This window comes from Habropoda laboriosa, unplaced genomic scaffold, assembly GCF_001263275.1.
Source record: "Habropoda laboriosa isolate 0110345459 unplaced genomic scaffold, ASM126327v1 scaffold276, whole genome shotgun sequence".
Lineage (NCBI taxonomy): Eukaryota > Metazoa > Arthropoda > Insecta > Hymenoptera > Apidae > Habropoda > Habropoda laboriosa.
Genome location: NW_017100410.1, coordinates 652,221 through 673,212, shown reverse-complemented (window position 1 = coordinate 673,212; position 20,992 = coordinate 652,221). Strand labels below are relative to the sequence as shown.

The 20,992-nt window shown below is 35.1% G+C and overlaps 3 protein-coding genes across 3 annotated transcripts in view; all 3 read right to left on the bottom strand.

Annotated features, from left to right (window-relative positions):
• LOC108575474 (DC-STAMP domain-containing protein 1) overlaps positions 1-7,247 on the bottom strand; it is a 9,605-nt gene extending 2,358 nt beyond the window's left edge. Inside the window, exons 1-5 of the mRNA XM_017938290.1 lie at positions 6,957-7,247; positions 4,575-4,790; positions 1,262-1,563; positions 846-1,054; positions 1-2 (exon numbers count right to left, since the gene is read on the bottom strand). The exon at positions 1-2 is cut by the window's left edge and continues 513 nt beyond it. Coding sequence (XP_017793779.1) covers positions 1-2; positions 846-1,054; positions 1,262-1,563; positions 4,575-4,790; positions 6,957-7,247 — 1,020 coding nt within the window. The remainder of the gene's footprint in view (positions 3-845; positions 1,055-1,261; positions 1,564-4,574; positions 4,791-6,956) is intronic.
• A 1,722-nt stretch (positions 7,248-8,969) lies between these two features.
• Positions 8,970-11,037, bottom strand: LOC108575479 (ejaculatory bulb-specific protein 3-like). The gene is made up of 3 exons (XM_017938298.1): positions 10,946-11,037; positions 10,063-10,263; positions 8,970-9,259 (listed from the first exon to the last, which is right to left on the bottom strand). The coding sequence occupies exons 2-3, from the start codon at positions 10,259-10,261 to the stop codon at positions 9,063-9,065; spliced, it is 396 nt and encodes a 131-aa protein (XP_017793787.1). The 5' UTR covers positions 10,262-10,263; positions 10,946-11,037; the 3' UTR covers positions 8,970-9,062.
• Positions 11,038-19,211: 8,174 nt separating this feature from the next.
• LOC108575473 (transcriptional adapter 2B) overlaps positions 19,212-20,992 on the bottom strand; it is a 3,729-nt gene continuing 1,948 nt past the window's right edge. Inside the window, exons 9-12 of the mRNA XM_017938289.1 lie at positions 20,873-20,986; positions 20,225-20,274; positions 19,729-20,092; positions 19,212-19,334 (exon numbers count right to left, since the gene is read on the bottom strand). Coding sequence (XP_017793778.1) covers positions 19,230-19,334; positions 19,729-20,092; positions 20,225-20,274; positions 20,873-20,986 — 633 coding nt within the window. The 3' untranslated portion in view covers positions 19,212-19,229. The remainder of the gene's footprint in view (positions 19,335-19,728; positions 20,093-20,224; positions 20,275-20,872; positions 20,987-20,992) is intronic.

Genomic DNA, 20,992 nt, shown 5'->3' with positions numbered 1-20,992 from the left:
ACCTTTGAAGAATTATCGCCTCGTTGAACTTTAAACAACGCGAAAATGGGCTTCACAAGCAGCGGATCAATATGACGCAGGGTGCTTTCTTTAACTCGCAATGCTGGAAGATTTTTGTTTACAGCGGGCAGCCTAGCAGCTATCAACCAGTGATTTAGGCTTACCTGAGTCCGCAGGAACTCACGAATTTGTGACATAATTTGCAACATTTTACAACGATAAATGACCTCGTGTGGAAAATTCTTGAATTCATCTCAACAAATGCCATCGTACCGTGAAAAGAAAGAAATATGTTTCCATTTCACCCTTTCATTACTATTGGCGCCTATAGGTGTTTCGAAAATGTGCACGCATTACACTTCTGGAGCCTTTTGGTGCACTTCCACCTTAATTCAATACTTCGTTTTATCCTTTACGCGCTTGCACCTTAATTTAATAAAGCGAATTTTAAAGACCAAACCGATCAAAATAACAAACTTTCCAGGTGTGGTTAAAAATTTACCGGCAGTCACCCACTGTCGTAGCGAAAGGGTTAAAAAAATGAATTTGACTGAAATTTCCCTGCCACCACTAGACTTGCAAAAAAAAATAAAATTTGCACCATATGACGTCCCCCTTCGTATCAAACAAAATGTTAAATATTAAATGATTGTTAAATTTTAATATTATTAAATTAAGTAAAAATATTTTTCTGGTAAGTTCAGTCCTTCGGGAGATATTCCAATTTTGCGAGTTAAAGGAAACACCCTATACACCGAATAAGAGAGAAAATGGTCTTGAAATTCCGATTTTTAAATTGTTTCAAAGCTTACGACGAATAGGAACAGTTGATTGTGTAATAAGACAAGTAATATTGAAATGCGTACTTTTTAAAGCGACGTATCCTTCACCGATACCGCTGTCAACCTTCCCTTCAGGATCGCAGATACTGGAACCACCCAGTGCTTGGACCAGATTGCAAACGAAAGTCAGTTTCATTGGCCAACAGAGGAGCCAACCAACGAATACAGTTACTTTGTCGTAGCATTTGTTGTAAGCGTCTCCGAACATGTCCCTTTAAAATTGTTATACACGTACAGGGTGTTTCTGAATTACCGGCACGACTTAGAGACGGCTGAATCTATTGGGTCATCCGATAAGTTTGTTTCGTTTAGCGTAATTGTAACGAATAGACTTTCGAAAGACACGTGAAAGAATTATTCATTGAGTTTTATTTGTTTTATTGTTTGTAAGAATAAGAAGAAAGAAAACCAACGCATACCTGCATCTTCCTGCACCTCGACTAAGCTGCTCCTCGCATCGGGTCTCGATTTTCTTCTTGTACTTAGCTTCGTACATGTCTGCGTCAGATTTAGCCTTTTCAATTTGCTTTTCATGCTTCTCCTCGATTTCCTTGCTCCTTTTCGTATCGCCCTGCAACTCGTCCAAATAATCGTTTTCCTCGTTTAACCGCGACATTTCTTCTTCCCCTTCTATTTCTTCCACAACAGGGCCCATTAAATCCCTCACCGAGGACAGAGTGTCTTTTACCTCGTTTGCATCCGCTTTCATAGCAAGAATTGCCTTTTAATGATAACGACAATTTTCTGATATCAACGATGCTGCGAAGAAACGCGAAAAAGCACGATCTTCTCGTTTTCGAAAGATATTTGGAATTGTTTAATGTAGTAAATGTGAAAAGTATAAATTATTATCATGAAAGAGAGTAAAATTGTAAATTACTATCGAGGTATCGTAAATTATGCGTTGGTGAATTGTATTTGTTAAATATAATTCAATTAGCAAAAGAGTAACGCAAAAGTCTTTGACACTTCTGTTCTCCTTTCTATAAATCGGAGGGTAGAAAAGTAAAATGAACAATTGAAATGCAAAACTAAAGTTTCATGCACCGCGACTTTTTCCATTAAACGCAAAAAATGTCACCAAGTTCTCCTTGATAATACAAATATGCTCTTTCTTCCACATTTTCCATAACTTTTCGCAAACCTTCAGGAGCAATCCTTAAATGTGTCAGAGACGTTTGCGCCACCCTGTATTATTTACTGTACTGTTACTTTTGTAAGCTTGTAATAGTTGTAGCTTGACAAATATGTTGAAATAATATTCCGTAGCAATATGTTACAACTTGCTTTATTCAGTGAATACTATACAGGGTGAACCACGTAAAACAGACCATCTACCTAGAGGGGTTATTTATAGGGGTGAAGAAATATGTTGAGAATGTATAATGACGTTTTGTTTGCGCGGAGCCTTTGTTCCCGTATGAGTTGAGGTTGCAAATTGATCGAGGCGTGGGACACTGTTGCGGTAACAGGAAAAGAACTTTTATATCGTTGAACGGTGACTTTTAAAGTAGCACGATACTTTTATTTCACTGTTCATCTCCGAAACTTGAATGCACACATTGTTGCAGTCTCTATTTTCGAATGCAACATCGTTGGAAGCACTATTTCGAATGCAAACATTATTACAAGCACTACGCTTGAATGTAACATCGTTAACTCGTACTATTTTCGAATGCACACGGTGGCAAACGTGTTACCGAGTTTGCAACATTGTAGCCGCGAATAGCTCCCGAAAGTTGCACAATGTTGCAAACGCGTTATCCGGTTTGCAACTTTGTTGCCGCAAATCGCTCCCGAAAACTGCACAATGTTGCAAACGCGTTATCCGGTTTGCAACTTTGTTGTCGCGAAAATTGCACATTGTTGCACGACGCGCCGTTTTGCAACATTGTGCTTTTTTCGGGAGCGGCTCCCGGAAACAAAGTTGCAAGCAAGAACTTTCATTTTACAACTTTGTTGCCGCGAATCGCTCCCAAAAATTGCACAATGTTGCAAACGTGTTACCGAGTTTGCAACATTGTCGCCGCGAATCGCTCCCGAAAGTCGCACAATGTTGCAAACGCGTTCTGGGTTTGCAACTTTGTTGTCTCGAAAATTTGCACATTGTTGCACGACGCGCCGTTTTGCAACAATGTGCATTTTTCGGGAGCGAGCTTCAGCAACAAAGTTGCAAAAGAGAGATGGCACTTGCAACTTTGTTGCCGAAAGTCGCTCCCGAAAAAAGCACAATGTTGCAAAACGGCGCGTCGTGCAACAATGTGCAAATTTTCGAGACAACAAAGTTGCAAACCGGATAACGCGTTTGCAACAATGTGCAATTTTCGGGAGCGACTCTCGGCAACAAGGTTGCAAGAGAGAGGTATCGCGTTTGCAACTTTGTTGCCGGGAGTCGCTCGCGAAAAGAGCACAAAGTTGCAAAACGGGGCGTCGTGCAACAATGTGCAATTTTCGGGAGCGACTCTCGGCAACAAAGTTGCAAACCCGATAACGCGTTTGCAACATTGTGCATGTTTCGGGAGCGACTCTCGGCAACAAAGTTGCAAAAGGGGGCATCGCGCTTGCAACTTTGTTGCCAGGAGACTCTCGCGAAAAGAGCACAAAGTTGCAAAACGGGGCGTCGTGCAACAATGTGAAATTTTGGCGACAACAAAGTTGCAAACCGGATAACGCGTTTGCAACATTGTGCATGTTTCGGGAGCGACTCCCGGCAACAAAGTTGCAAATCGATTACGCGTTTTGTATCAATGTGCTTTTTTCGGGAGCCCGCGCGTGTGACAATGTTGTATTTTCGTTTGTAACGCTGTACGATAAGTAAAACATTGTTGTATGCAGTACTTTGTACGGAAAACATTGCCACAAGCATTTACTTGAACACTTGTGTTCAAATGAAAAAGTGCTAAGCCACATTTTCAACTTATTCATCTGTGGATAATGCAGCTTGTACGAAAGCATCTGTATGTAAAATATATGCATTAACCGTGTTCCTTATTAAAACAAGTTTTGTATTAAGTAGAAATTTCATCCCACTCGAAATGAAATATACTTACAATACAATTGAAACCTCCCAAAATGTGTTCTCTTCCCTCAAATAAAGTTACTAATCGAATTCTTAGAACCCTCCACCGATTATCCAGCAAAAGCGACACAGAAATAATAATATCCAAGTTTTAAAACAGTACCGTTCATAATTCTTACCTACCTTTCGTACAATATCTTCAAGCAATTTACGAGCACATCAGTTTCCACGTCCATTCGATTCATCCTCGTGAGCAGCCGGGAATCGATCGCGGGCACCCTAGACTATGCACATAATTACCTGCTTCTCCAGCTGTGGTGGTACGAGAAAATTTTTACACACAGTTTAAATCGTATCAAGGAGTGAACAAGATGGGAGAAAAATTCTTTTAATGGAAGAAATGGCAAAAAATGAGAGGAAGTTTCACATTTGATTTAAAATTGTCGAGTCCAATATCATTTTAATGCTATATTATTATGCACGTTTAAATACACATTAATGTCTGCTGCAACACACGGTAGAAACAAATATACACATTCATGTAAGAAAAGACCAGAAAAACATGACATTTGTAAAAAAGTTTTTCCAAAAATGGCCTCTTTAACGCGACCCACCCTGTATATTCTCACATTTTTCAATACAATCGATATTACATAATTTGCAAACACGTTGTTTACGCATCCTATGAAATAGAAAAGGCAAACGTACTTTACCTGTTGAAACGGACCGAACATTAAATCGAATCGTGTCTTCGTAAGATTATACGTCAATTGCGAGGTGCAACTAAACGTTCTCACAACTTCCTTCGCGTTGTACACCAGATTGAACAGCGGTCCAGCGATTATGTAGCCAAAAATCAGCGCTCTCAACATACTGCGACCTGCTCGGCCGAAGAAAGCTGGAATCGTCAAAATGCAAACGCATCTCACCTGCACTTGAGAAAAAGGTAAACAGGTAAAATGCGTATATTTCGCAAATGAAATATTTCCAAACACTTTCACAATTGTAAATCAGTATCTCAACATAGACCTCCGTCCGCGAATCCTCGGAACTTAAACAATCAGTATCCCCAAATTGATTGTAGCAACCGTCCGATCGTCGGTAAAACAGAATTTGATAACTTTTTCCAAAAAATCGCACGTGCATGTACAGTTCTGCGCAGAAAAGACGACGAGCGGGACGACACAGAGGCGAGGAAAACAAGCCGCTTTTCCCACCTTTGAGGCTCGCCGACACGTGATCAATTAGCAGATTACACCGTTTCGGCCAATAGTAAAAATGCGTGTGATCTGACTTTTATAGTGTATCAGCTGCAACTAACGAGACCCGCATTCCTTCCGCTCGTCATCTTCTCAGCGTAGGACAGTACTTACATGTTACACAAAGAATATAACGACGGGGAATTTATAGGTGGAATTCATTAAACGCACAGCAAAGTATGTCATAATTCCAGCATCATGTCTTAAAGTAACATTAATCCAGCTACTTGTTAAAATCTCATGCAACACTTATCTCGTCGTAATTAATTAACAAGCAGCTTTATGCGGCCATTAAACGTTTACAATCGTTCAACGAGCCTCTGACGCGTGCTAAGAAGAAGGTATTAACTGACAAATCACCGGCGCAAACTATTGGAACACGTCACAGTCACGATTATCAATTCATTACAGCATCGATTCCGTAGAATCTTTGTGTTCATCTTACGCTTTATCCATAATAACCACGTATCGAAACTGTCTTACTTACTATAATTTAACTTTAGAATTATTCACGGTTCGTACACAGGGTGTGCCGCTTAACGTGATCATTTTGGATCATTTTGTTGTTGGTAGATCGAAGGTTCATAATTTTCGCCGTTATCAAGCTTATGTTCTCTTAACGTTACGCTAAAAATTTATTATCCAACGAAAATTGTTACACATACGATTTTCGGGTCTTTTCTGACCCAGAGAACCTATGTGCATGTAAAGTTGTATGGTTTTAAGTGAATCATTAGTACGGATTCTGCTAAATCGTTCTATTTAGATGGAGACGTTTCGAAGATTTCACGGCGACCTTTACTTTCTGTCACCTATGGAAATACGCTTTTTAATAGCCAGATTACAACACACTTTTTTCTCAAAACGATCGCCATAGTTTCTTTCAATTAAAGAACGTATCATTGCCGAATGTATTAAAGCGTAAACGCGTAAGACAATTGTTATTGTATATTAATTATAGCTCGTCAAATCGAACACTTTCTACAAGTATAAGTCAGTATTATAATAAAAAAAAAGTGACGACTCTTTCTTCTTCTTGCAAACAACCATCGAAACACGATCGTAAAAGGAAACTATGATGGTTGTATTCAGAAAGAAAGTGCTATAAAAATACACGTTTGCACGAGAAAAATATAAAGGTCACTAGGAAATTTTTCGAACCGTCACCATCTGAAATATACTGTCTCATTTAAAACCATAATTTTAAGCGCCACACTCTTACATCTCCTCCTATCACAGTTAAAACGACAGGTTTGAAAAAGGAATATACGTAATCCGAAACTTAATACTTTGATTTCAATTAAAATTTTAAAACTGATCCAAAAAATTTTGCTGCAATTCATTTCCGCTCAATTTTTTAATTCCACTCACTTGTCTCTACGGACACCAATATTTACGTAAATTAAAGAGATAATTTCATTTGTCTGACGTTTACGTCTCCTGTCACAGTTAAAGCGACAGTATTTGAAAAAAGAACATACACTACCGGCCAAACGTTTGGAATCACTGTGCATTGCAAGTTGCACAAAAATTGCCCCAAAAAGGGTTAGCATTTATAACAATTTTCCAACGAATTTTTTTCTCATTCAAATCAATCGAAACGAGGTAAAGTGCTATTCATCTCCACAGTATCAATTTCAAATCAATAAAGAATTAGCAGCAAACTTTCCGCCGGCAGTGTACAATAAAAAAACAGATATTTCCATGGACATCGTTTCCAATCAAGTTGAAATTTTTCCTAAAAGTTTGATGAAACGCGCTCTTAAAAGTTCGAGTTATCTTTACAAGAAACTGTAAATCAGTCGTAACAACTTAAGTAGCTTTCGTGGTAATTACCTGAATTGAAGAAGCGCAACCAATCGATAACATTATAATTACGACGCCACCGAGACACGCAGTAACGTACGGATCGAATTGCAAATCAACGATGATGTATTCGTAAAAAATAACACCCATAAAGAAGCCAAGAAAAAAGCCAACAAAGGCACGTGTCTTTCTGTGAGCGCCTATTGGATCGTAACAAATACGAAACAAGGACGGACACGATGTGACATAATAGTTGAGAAATTTCTTTTTCAATTTTTCCACTCGAAGACCGAGATTCGTTGCAGTTTCTAAGCCAGGCATTCTCGTCTTTCAACGTTGAAGAAATGTCATTCGGGATATTTTCTGTGAAATATTTCCTTTGTTGGTCAGAGAAGAAATCCTTGACACGCAAACCTTACACTTTTCTCTCCTTTGTAGCTCCTATTAATTGCTAAGGATTTCTCAATTGCAAAGGTTGAGAATTTCCCGTGTAATTCGTTTCGTAGATATTTCATAACCTTGTTCGTACGAGGGGAAACGATTAATATCGACAAATGAACGAATATCGGACGGAGCACGACTATTTCTCTGGTTCTGTGTTCTCGAACGTTGCGTGGAATAATTGTACGATAATCGAAAAATTGACGATCAGTGAGAAGTATCGAAACAGCGTAGAAATAATGTTAACCCTTTCACCGCTGTTCGCACCTTCGAATATTTTCCGGTACTGTGTTGTTAGCGCTTTTTGTACCTCGATTCTTGTACTTTGCGTGCTTCGAAATTTTTATTTTTCAAACCACCAATTTCCAAGTTCAAATTTGGGATCTTTATTTTAAAATACTTTTCAAGTTCAAATTTGGGATGTTTAATTTTAAAATGTTTGCAGTTCCAACTTGGAATTTTAACTTTTAAAATTTTTAGACACCAAAAAGGGTTAATTGCATTCGACACCTATTTTGGGAATAAATCTTGGAAAGATTTGAAAGGAAAACGAGCGACCTTCGTATATATATTTCTACAAATAGTGTTTTACAGTGTAACAAAGAAAATTTTACTTGTTAATTTGAAACGGAGATACAAAATGTAAGTATTAAAATAGGGTTAGAGAGAAAGTGTTTGCAGAGCTTTTGAATTTGAATAATCACTCAACTTAATACCTAACACTTTTTTAATACTTCTACTATCATAAAAAATTTCTCTCTGATTACTATCAGTAAACTGAAACAGTGTGAATGTTAACAGCAATGAAGAAAGGTGTTCGCTGTCCACTTTAAGACTAAACTTAAACGCCTAATTTTTGGAGTCGTCGAAATTGAATAAAATTATTCCTAATCACTCAATTTCTCTCTAAATATTTATCATCTTCGCTGTTACAGAGAACAATATATTTTCTCTAAACTACAAATTACCTTCAGTCGGTAAAAACTGCGTTAACATTAACATCGATAAAAATCATCTCACACTAAACCACACTCGTTAGTAGGTAAAAAAATTTCCCGCACAAAATGAAGTCACTTGCGTATTCATCTAATTACTTACCGCGTGTGCATCGAGCACATGAGAAAATTCCGTCTACGAGTAGACACTAGAAGCGAAGAAAATTATGGTGGACTTAATATCAAGGTTGCATCGATAAAATTACTGGTAGGTCGCTCTTCGAATTACGCAACCGGTCGTCTTGGTTAGGCTCGATATTCCTCGCCGTTTCTAAACGGTGACCATTTTGAAAGTCACTAAAAAGTAATCGCGGGCAAACCAAGTTTTCGTTGCGTGAAATCGAAGAAGAAAAATATAAGGAGAAGTACGAACGGTAGAATGCTACCGAATACTGATGAAAATTTTGGTCAAAACTTTATTCTCAAAGAAAAACAGAAAGAAAAAAAAAGGAACAAATATCGCTTCGAGTTCATGTAAGCACGTATGTGTACGCTTGTGAAATTATATACACTGCCTGGTGTGTCGAGGTCCGTTTTCCGCTTGTTTCGCATGTTTGCTACAACCGCTTATTAATTATCATTCGATCGTCGTGTCGTCTATGTATTCATTACGGGCGTGAATAATTTCCTGAAAGAACGTTCCGTTCGTCCCTGAGTTCGAGCTCCGTGAATTCCCGTCGCGTATATTCGTGTGACGTGTTTAAACTTTCACGCCGATCTTCTTCGCTTCCGCTTCGAATTGCACCCTGTACTTCTTGTCCGGGTCGTACTTGTTCAGTAGGTTATTCCATATTTCGGGCTTGTTGTCCACTAGATACTTGATCACCTTCTTCGTCACTTCATACTGCTTCTCGGAGCATTTCTTGCACTCGGTGGCCAGAGCGTCGGGCAAGATCTCTGAAAGTTTGAAGAGATGGTCAGAGAAGGAAGGATAAATGCAGAAAATACGGTTTTAGCGATATTTCAGCCACTCGGAAGCCAACATGATTTACTCCATTTTTTCGCGTTTTCCTACTTTTCTAATTTCAGTATCAAGACAAATGTTTAATTCTTCATAAATAAAAAAAATTTGGTCAATTTTTGGCTTATGAGTGGCTCGTTTAGAAAAATGGTTTCGATTTATATTAGATTCGCTCTGATTTCTGAAGGCAATTGCTATGTAATGTTACAAGCTTGCTTTTTAATGTAATTATAGGGGGGATGTAAATACGGAGGTGATGATAAAAATATAGAGCTGACAGAGAAACGTCTAACATCATAGCTTACATTACCACTTAGTAGTCTAAAAGTTTTGGTAACAGCTAATGCGATAGAAAGAGGACTAAGTGCAGAAGGAAGAAGAAGAAAGAATTATTCGATTCGAAAACGTGTACGTTATGATTAATGCCGTTTCATGAGACCTAATTTTTTCTATACAGCGTAATATAGCATAAGCTACACTTTTATGACCTTGAATGTGAGAAATTATATTCTTGCTAGCTTCCACGTTTTTCCCAAACAAGAAGGTACGTTTATTGTGCACATCTTGCAATCACAATATACACCCCTTTAAATCAAATGATTCCACCCAAAACAATTTTTAATAACGGTGTTACTGTTAAACGTGAGAACTAAGTTCTGATTTTAATTTTTCAAAAACTGAAGAAACTTACAGGGTTAAGGAGGAATAATTAAAAGGAGCAACAGTATTCTCAACTCACTCTTGAGCTCATTTCCTTCCGGCGTGCATCTTCCTTCGTCCATCAAACACTTGTAATAGTTAGTTAACAAACGATCACTCTGCAGAATTTGGTCTACATTGATGTGGTCAAACTTATTTGTGTACGTCTCTCCTTCTGGACGAGCAGCCACGTAGGCAACCGCGACCAAAAGGAACAAGCAAATCACCGAGGTTTTCATGGCTGTCAGAAGGAAATTGAAAATATCAGATTAAACTTATCCTTGAATAATTAAAAAAGAAATATGTAAATTATTTCTCTTCGTTTGAAAATGTATAGAGTTTAAATGTTTCAACTTATTGGTCAAATAAGTCACACACACCCACGCACAATGTTGTTATGGCTGTTTGTAAGGATACTCGAAGACACCTAATCACTGACCAGAAAAGAAATAGGTACAAGTTCATAAGTATTAGGACACTTACTGAACGTGAAGTGTACTGAAATGTACAGAAATTCAGCGAATCCTACTGAAATCTATTGAAATTTACCGAACTCTGCTTAAAATTAAAACAAATCTACTAAAATCTATCTGAATCTCTTGAAACTTACGGTAATCTATTGAATTTTACCAAAAAATCTACCGAATTCTATCAAAACCTACTGTGTTCTATTAATATCCATCAAAATCTCTTGAAACCTACGAAAATCTACTGAAATCTACTTACTGGACACGAACAAAGCCTCGTACTCGTTCCAAATTCAACGCACAAAACTCGCCACCAAAAATGACTAAAATCCTCAAACCACCAATCGTTCATCCTAAAATCTCCAAGTACAACACCTACCCATATATACATACATTTTCACTAAGAAACGACGCCAACTTCCACGAGAAAATGTTACAACCGCGCGAAACACTCACCTGAGATGTGTTACCTGCGATTAGATTGAATTCTAGAAATGTTCCGGCTCACAGCATTTATATATGTCCAGCATCTGGTGGTAGGATCAATCGCTGAGGTCCAAGGTGGTCGAAAGTGGGAACAACGGCAATTCATACAGGTCGAACCCCACCTGGAAGCCTCTGCCTACTACCCCACCTTCACCTTTGTTTTGCTGGAACTTCAGGAAAATATTCAACTTGTCTGTTGATCCGACGCTGACGCGCATCTTAATGCCTTTTTTTTTTTTGTCATCCGATTGCGGCCACCGATGCTTAATCCTCTCTTCCTGCAAACGTAATCTCACCTGAACGTTTCCACTTACGCGAAACCTAGATTGGTGCAGTGACCGTGTACAACAGCCTATCACTCATACACGAAATACGGTTCCTGAAATATTCGGACAGATTTGAACGATACAAGGAATAGAACGGGATGTAATTTTATTCTCGCGTTAAATCCTTCATTTCCTTCAACTTTTTGTAATTTCAACGAGATAGGAAACTCTCGAGGAAACTTGCCTGAAAATGGAGTCCTTTTTTAGTATCTCTGAACGACCAGAAATTGGAAAAGAGCGCAGAAGAAGGAAAGAATGAAATATTCGGACAGGTTTGAATAACACAAGGATGAGAACGAGATAAAACATGGAAAAGTGTGCAGAAGAAGGAAAGAATGAAATATTCGGACAGGTTTGAATAACACAAGGAAGAGAACGAGTTGTAATTTTATTCTCACGTTAAATCCTTCATTTCCTTCAACTTTTTGTAATTTCAACGAGATAGGAAACTCTCGAGGAAACTTGCCTGAAAATGAAGTCTCTCTGAACGACGAGCAATTGGAAAAGAGGACAAAAGAAATTTATTTTCAATCTGATTTCTTCACCGACCTTTCTCTCGAGATACAATGATAAGGAAATATCGAATTGTGCGATGACGTAAATGTAATATATTTGAATCTGGTATTCATTTTATTTGCACGCTGCACTTTGTCTTTTTCTAAATGCTACGTTTAAACCTTTCGAAGAAGATCGAGAAGAAGAAAATTGTCTGAAGAATATTTAATGTTGTTTTCCTTTTTATGTCGTCGGATGACTGTTAGTCATAAAATACCAAGAAGAAGATAATTAATTAGACGTAACTATGAATGTTTAAAAAATGTATTTCAATAAGAATTGTTTAGCACTGTGATACGTAACTGGACCGATAACACAATGGGACAGTGAATTGGAAAACTGAATTTCTATTTGCAGCTTAAGAAAAAGTGTTGATTGAATGCTGTCTTAATCGGTAGCGTCAACATTGAAAGCAGTTTTCAATAACTTAAGCAATTATTTCCATTCAGAAATTTGATTAATAAAACGATTGGTAGATGTTTGTCGTGTATTATGCAATCTGTCGAACATAATATTTATTTATAACAGGTATAAGTGTACGAGCTGCTCAGAAGCAGAAGTGACTAACTCCGTTGAATTGAATTTATTAAATTTTTTTTTTTTTATCTATGAAGAGTTAAGCTTTGATATTAAAATTGGGAGAATTTTAGAAAGTGGAGTTAGTCATTTTGGCTTCTGAATGGCGAATATTTGATTCTAACAAGAATGTAAAATACATCGCGATGTTTAAGATTCGATGCAAAGTTTAATTTACTTAGAATTGGGAAGAAATCCCAGTTTCTGTGTAATTTACATTGTTTAGCATTTGTGTAGAATAACGTGGATTGGTATAACAGGTTCAGAATATACTTAACAATGTCTCGAAAGAAAATTTGTATTAAATATTTTCTTCGTTATGCAAAACATTAAATTTGATTATTTATTGCAAGAAATAAATTTTAATTTCTGAAACAGTGAAACTTGTAATTTTGCGATTTAAAGTCATGAAACTATGTTTAAGATTATTTATTATTCGTTAATTAAAAACCGTATCTACCACGTAGATTTTATAATTACCACGTAGAACCGTAAATTACGAATTTTTTCTTCTTTACCTTGTGAGTTAATGAAAATCGTATTAGCAAGAAAGAATTCATTTCACATTTATTGTTAATTCTTACTAGGAACTTAGAATAATTAATCTTAGAGTTACATCAATGATGTTTAATAACACTTCTGCGTTAGTGTTTTATAAGTCCATAAATTAATACATTTTTTTGAGGTAGCATTAGATCTGCGCACAAGATTTATCGAATTTCCTTGATTACTCAACATTCAAGTGATTCATATCAATGTGATCTTTAATCGTATATTTAACTTAAATATTGTATATAATTTCAATAAAGAAATAATATGATTAAATAAAATCGTGTACTTTCAGAAATAATTCCATTTTTCTTTTAATTTACTGAAATAGGAATCGAACCCTAGTCACCGGATTACAAGTTTAACTCGCTACCGACACGCCACAACGGCGGTTGTAATTTATTGGAATACAATTACGTTAAGTATAAGATGAAAATTCATTTCAATCGCTGATATCCACGAAATATTCCCACTATTTCAATTTTTCGAATTGGTACTTTTGAATTTCTATTTTTCGAAATTTAACGAATATTTAAAAGAGAAGTTCTCAATATCACTGTTTTAATTAATTCTCGATATCACTATTTCATTTATATTAAAAAATTTATTTTCAATTATATTTGAAAATTTATTGTCGACTATACTTTAAGATTACGAAAAATTACGAAATCGTTGCAAAACCAGAATTTGAATCAATATACACCTTAAAAAAAGAACAAAAAATTAAACTGGTCGTGAATCGTTACATTTATTGCTGACTAATGAGACGGCGGAACAGGTTTGATTATAAATAAAATAAACGTTTTCATATATTCTAATACAGAATTTTCGCATAAATTAACTTTTTTTACCGAAGCTACCTTGAACAAGAAAATTTCAGTTTCAAATATTACAACACAGTTTTAATAACTGTACTTTTCAAATTATCACGCTAACCTGCCTCGCTAACGTTCGATCGTTACTCGTGCAATCTTCTTTCCGTGCACGCATTTAACGAAGAACGCAACTAATTGGAAAAATAGGTCAAAACACGAGATTTCGTTCGCGGCATTAATTTAGTCGTGGCCCGACGAGAAAGCATGGAATTTATTATGAAGATTCGCAGAAACGCCGAAGAGTATGTAGCGTGTTAAATTAATCAACAATTGTACAATCCCATTGAGGAAAAATGTTAAACTGAATGAAGACATGTAACGCCTGGTTCTGCATTGAATTTAAGAAAGATCGGGAATTATTTATTCATGAACTGTACCTGCAAGAAATATTTCTCCCAAGGTTACTAGATTTGCATTGAGAAGAGATTTCAACGTTTCCTTGTGTTACAGTTGTATACTAATAGTCGTAGAAGTTGATAAATTCAAAATTAAACGAATAATTTAAAAAATTGAATTTCTTATCTTTTGTTATATCGAGTGAATACATTTTCTTTTTCAATATAGTTTAAGGTCGCATCAACAATTTTTAATTAATGACCATTGTTGGCGATTATTCTACATTTCGCAATAAAGTTTAAAAAATTTATTCTACAAATAAGTTGGATCGCTTTCTTGAGATTTTCTCCTGCCTCAAATATTTCTTTAATATTATTACATATGAATTTTCGAAAACAGTGAAATAAAGCAATTTATTTGAAATAATTAGTCATCGTTAAATTTTCTCTAACAATAATTTTTCATTCATCCACTAATATCTCAATGTTCCCATTAATAAATTTTCGTGTCAAATTGCTAATATTTTAGAACACTGGTATTATTTATAAAAATCCCCAGAACGTTCTAGTAACGTGAAATTATCTTTGAAAAATACCTAAAAATCCAACTATTTTTCGAAAATTACAAAATACTTTTGAACATGTACAAACGTAAAAGTGAGAATACTTTGAATAAATTTTTTTCACGATCACCGGTACAATTGTAGCATTCACTTTTTACGAAATCAGAACACAAATAAGGAGGCTGAAAAAGGTGACAAGAAAAGTATACGTTGCACGGACGAATGACGAAGGACGTCGTGCAGATATGAGAAGAAAAAAAGAAAAAAAAAAACAGTTTACGAAGACGTCAGAGGTCTCTCATCCAAGAAATCCTGACAAATCCTGATGTGACTCATTATCGGTATTCATTTAATCGTGATTGTTTGTTGTACACGCGGCTTTCATGGTTAAGTGTAATCGTAAATTATCCTAATTACGCAGTTGACGTTATGTATCACACCTCGAAGATCAGACGTTCCGCAGATCGCTATTGGCGGTTGCAACGTGCACGGATCAACTATTAAAAATGAATTGGAGTAATTAATGAACAATACTGCCGTTGCAATTCAGACGGGGTATCAAGGTTTCAGAAATTAAAAATTTAAATTCAATTCCCAGTATATCACGTCGCATTAGCGGAAATTAAAATAAATAATGGGTAGGAATAATTTAGAGAACAGTTTAAAACGTCTGTAACAAAATACACATATTACAATTCGTAACCTATTAACGGCGACGATAAGTATAATAAATCAATTGGATTTATGAATTTTAAATGAAAAAAAAAAAACCTTGAACGAACTAATATTTAAGACGCCTAGAGAATTCTACGACGATATTACGGAACATCGTGGAGAAGATATGTCTACTGTTCATCGTAGAAGAATAAAAACACTTTATGATCACATTACGAATGGAACCTACACGTAACCAGAAATTGACTGGTCGAACAAATATTTTGTTTGAAAGTTAAAAGAAGAACGCTTCTGGAAAGTTTCGTTTCAAGGTTAGCAGCGATAATTATCAAATATACGTTAAGTAATATTCGTCTCTCTAGATGTATCGCAGAATTTTACGAATAAGTCATTTTCATAATTTCGTATCACTATTTTTATCGAAAATCAGTAAAGAAAAAAAATAACAACGAATACTTCGTAAAGAAATGTGTGGAATAAAACAAAAAAAGGACACTCTAGAAATTAGTAAACATTACTTTTTTTTTTATACAACAAATTATAGATATACATATTGCGTTTGTTTATTTTCTTAATTAGAAAAACTAATAAGAATACATCATATTAAATAATACTAATAACTTTCCAATTCTGTCGAATCTATTCGTTTAACCTAGTAAAATAAACCACAATAAAATTTCGAAAAAAACAATTTATCACTGTGAATTATTCAATAAAATTGTAAAACTTCATATGTTAGTGATTAGGGTAATACAAAGGATAGTTGGTAGATCGAAAGTAACAGGCATGATTTTAAGGGAAAATACCTATTGTACAGTTTATTTTATACATTCAACGACTGTTTGATTCCAAGTACAAGAATGAAAGCTTTAGCTTTGAAATATTGGTTTTTCCATTATTTCTAGAACAATTAGATACAACAAACTCGTTGTTTGTCATACGATATTCACCTCACAATAAAGATCCCATTAATTTCAAAAAACAATTCGAACCCGTCGAATAATCACCGTTACATTCATTCTTTCGTTAAACGATCGCTCTCTCTCTCTCTCTCTCTCACATCTCTTCGAACTAAAAACAACTGTGTATTTCACCCTCTTTTAAACAGAAACAGAAAAAAAAAGTATCAATGCGAATCGATTTCCATAAACTTTATAAAAGTTAAAACGACGCAGTGCACTCGTGTACTGTTACAAAGACCGTCGCAAAGTCTCTATACCGACTTTATAAATTACTATATCTTTAAGTAGCTATAGGAAGGCGTACTGACCTCTTCGTTCGAGATAACTTTTTATCTACGTTCGCTCAGTTAAACAGTCTGTATTTGTAGTGGACCATTTCTTATAGGAATATTACAGTCAAATGACGGATAAGTCGATCTGTGCAAGTTGTTACGAACGATTTCAAAGAAAACAAAATTAAAGAAAACAGAAAAAAGAAAACACAAAAATGTTTTCGAATGTTTGAAAAAAAGTGCAATGTAAAATGTGTCTAAAAAGACACGTGGACAGTTCAAGAGATGTAAACGAAACTAAAAAAAAATTATACAAAACAAAGGGATCGATGTGCAAATTAAATAACAGAAGCGAACGTCGTCGTAAAAATCACAAGAGACGAAACTTACATCGATCGACTTTCAAGCCGTCCCTAAGTAAATAATGGGGGGCGAAAAAAAAAAAAAAAAGAAAACGTAAGAATGAGTTTTGAAGAAGCATCTATAGAGAAATGATTATATCCGTTCGTGGAAGATCGGGCAGAAAAAAAGAGGTACGTTGAATAAAAAGGGATAATAGTCTTCTACTCTCCGTAAAAAATATGAGCAGCTATTTCCCTATTTCGTTATCTAGCTAGTACTTAAGCAATACGCCATAATAAGTATTGTTTCGAAACGAAATGATTTTTAAATTCTTTCTTTCTCTTTATACATATGGTTTCTTTTTCTTTTTGTTTGTTTCAATAACTACTCCCAAAAGTGAATAGTTTCCTTTTATGTATGTACATGTGTGTGTGTATATATATAATTTTTTTCACAATTTTTTACATGTATATTATTGATACAAGATAAACTTCTCGCGTTAATCTTTCGCTCGAACTTAAAGTGCTCGAGACTTCAGTAAGCGTGAATATTTTAGGAAGTACTGAATTACTTTAAAGCAAACGATTTACCTTTTCTTTTTTTTTTTCGTTTTTCCGTTTTTTTTCAAGCGTACCAAACATGAGATGTATACAAAATTTTGCAATTGAATAATTTGTCGTTCCTTGATGCACCAGACTTGTACGTTTATGCTCAACGATAGTTGTTAATGCGTTTCAAAGTTGCCGAGACATGCATCAAAGAACCACGTGTTCGATATAAACATCTTGTCCCTCTTCTTTTTTTCACTTTTTTTTAATAGAAGTTATGATTAACTACCATTAGAAGCAACGAAAAATAATCGTTTTCTTTAGAAGGCTAAAAGTGTCTTTTTCTGCAATATGAGTTTGGCTCAGAACACCACCATTATCACACTATACGTTTAACCTTTCGTTAGACTATACCATCATTACTTTTGTGCTTTAAAAGTAATATCACTAAGAAGGTACTATTTTCTGTTTTTTTTTTTTATGTACAAATATTACACGGGTAACAGATAAATTACCTAATATATTATTTTTATGGTAATAACAAATTTTCTCTTATGATCTGTTCTTTGTACCATGCTTTATCAATAAGGAATATTCTTTGAATCGTTCGAAGAAACTGGAATAAAACGTATCGATTTGCGCGTGAATCATGCATGCGTCAGATGTTTAGAATTACCTTTTAATGAACAAGTTTTTAAGAGTACGAAGAAATATTTAGGTCATTATGCGTGTTCATATGTATAGTTCATTAAGCTTATCACTATAGTAATATTCAATACTTTCATGAATCTCAGCTATATAAATATTTTAAAGTGTTTTTTATTTAAATATTTAAACAGATACCCGATCAGCAACTTTCAAACACCGTTACACAGAGTATCGATTAAAAAGTTTCTGGATAGATACGTCTGAATTGTTTAAGCATAGCGTTAGACAACGATCTAGAAACCTTGACTACAACGTGATTTCTCTCTTGCATTTCCTTATTGTCAAGTATGGTAACAAATTACATTCCAAACAGATAGAAAGGTGTATGTGCAACTAATAATTTGTACAAGAAAACTACAGTGGAAGAATGAATTGAGCAATATGTTCAATGGCTCTATAAAGGCAGTGTAAGAGATTTTTCTGACAAAAAGTGTTAAATAATCACTACTGTTATCAACAGTAACATTAAAAGTTAAATAAATGTCTAAGGTAACAACGTTCGTTAGAACCAAGTACACAAGTTAACGAAAAGATTTCGCGCGATGCGGCTGTGATTATTCAATGTACATTTCTTAAAAACAGTTAAGAGTATCAGTGGTTTGTGGTATAATAGTTGCAAACAACGGTAAGTTCTAATTCGATAAAAACGAAAAATTTTGTATTTCGCTTTTATTTATCAATAACATTTTCGTTAATCTGAAACGAAGTAAAGTGATCAATCAACTGTGTTCGCTATTTGTAACACTTTAACTGCCAATATATTCATTTAATTTTTACTTTTCAATACTTTGAGGAAATTGCAGCAAAGAATGCTTTACATATTAAATTATATACACGCACATTCTCTCTCTACCTGCTCTATATATGTTAATTAAATCAGACTCAAATTGTAATTATTCCTAGGACTTAGTTTGCAAAATAGAAGGTGACTTAGAGTTGAAATGGTCGTTAATTTTTTACACGTTTAATCAGTTGGCCGCGATCCAGCCATTTGCTACCAGATAATGTAATATTTTACTCTCTGGTTCCGACTGAGGTACAACGCCTGATCTCCTATTACCATTTAGATACTCCTGAAACCACACAATTTACACGTACAGAAAATGCAACTAAAATTCATAGTAACAGTACGAGTAATTTTCCGCCCAAAATCAAACTCAGCTTGAGATCATTTTGCTGAAGACAAAAGCGATCCAAGTGTTTACCCTTCAATTGTTTTCAAATGAAACTTTTTAGAACAAAAAGCCACAGAGAAGACACGAAATGAAGAAGTAAAAATGATATTGTAATTGAAAAATGTTAAAAACGTTGATTGAATATTATGTTACTTATAAGAAGCGTGTATCCTGCTTTCACCAAGAAATCGTTGAAAATTATTTTAAACAATATGGTATAACTTACACTTCAATGACTTTAAGTGGTCATTTAACTTTAGGCAAAAAATAATCCTTCTACATTGTAACTTACTTGCAACAACAACGTTTTTTGCGTTAAATACTGTGTTGGCTTCAAATCAAGCTGGAGGCATAATGATTTTTCTTGTTTCGTTAATAAATGTGCTGCGGCCTCCATCTCTATATCTCGTTCTTCTGAATCTCCCATTGCAGAACAAGATTTTCTGGAAGTTGTCGCAGTATAATGCTTTTCGATAGCAGAACTGGAGCTGGTAGAATGCTGGCTGGAAGAATTTGGATTGTTATCCGGCTCCGCCCACTGATTGGCTGGAGTCGTCGTCCGATTGGGATTGACTTGACTGATTGAGAAGCTGCTGCTGGGTAAGTCTTTTACAATGAACTTTCGGTCGATGGAAGAGTAACTTTTTTCTTCTTCTCTGCAATACATAATAATGTATGCATTTACCTTTCATTGAAATGTTGTGGCTAATGTACTTAGCGAATACGCAGTTTTATTGTCTTCTTAAATAAAATTTGTTGGTATAGCAAATTTTAGACTGGTCCTGTACCTTTTTTTTGAGGTGTGGCGGTGTATTGGTGTGGACGGCCCACTGCTGCCCTAAGTGAAATGCAAACTGATACAATCTGTTCACAAATGCCTGGCAACACGCACCACAAACAATGGAATTAGTTAAAGGAGAAGCAAAAGCTAGCGTATAATTAAGGGTCTGATGTGTCGTGTTCAAGTCTTGCTTAATTTCATTAATATTTTTGTAATTATCAATAAATTCTCGTATCGCTACAAATCTTAATCAACGAGAAATCACAACGATTTGTTATTTATGTGTAAATTTTCTAACAATATGTCAATGTAGACATAAAACAGTAAAAGAAAATGTTCATAAAAGAAAAAAAACATTAAAAAACTCAAAACTTGTTTTATTAAATTTTATTTTTAAAAATGTTCAAAATATATTCAGAAACACAGAAATATGAATTACGAAAGACAAAATTTTAAATATCACTTGTCAGTACTCCAAGAGTCCTACTAGCTTTTACGAATGTATATTTACAAAATGAACTTTGAAATTCGAGGAGATATACCAAATATTACACAGTAAACGGTACAAAACATAAGGTATATCTTTCGAAAAAAAAACTCCAATTGTCATTGCAATGTGGAAAGTGATAATAAACACGTGGGTACGAATACTTACAGATTTTTTTTCATTCCAATGATCTGTGGTATCATTTTGTCCCTGAGTTTGTGCTATCATTTGCTCAAAATGAGAGCATTCTTCGTGTCTTGTAATGCCATGTTCCCGGTAACGATATAA

What these genes read in the sequence shown, in the direction of transcription:
- LOC108575479 (XM_017938298.1), bottom strand. Translation starts at nt 10,261, where the DNA reads ATGAAAACCTCGGTGATTTGCTTGTTCCTTTTGGTCGCGGTTGCCTAC. An exon ending in GGAAGGAAATGAGCTCAAGA is followed by an intron (nt 9,260 to 10,062) that starts GTGAGTTGAGAA and finishes TCAAACTTTCAG; the next exon opens with AGATCTTGCCCGACGCTCTG.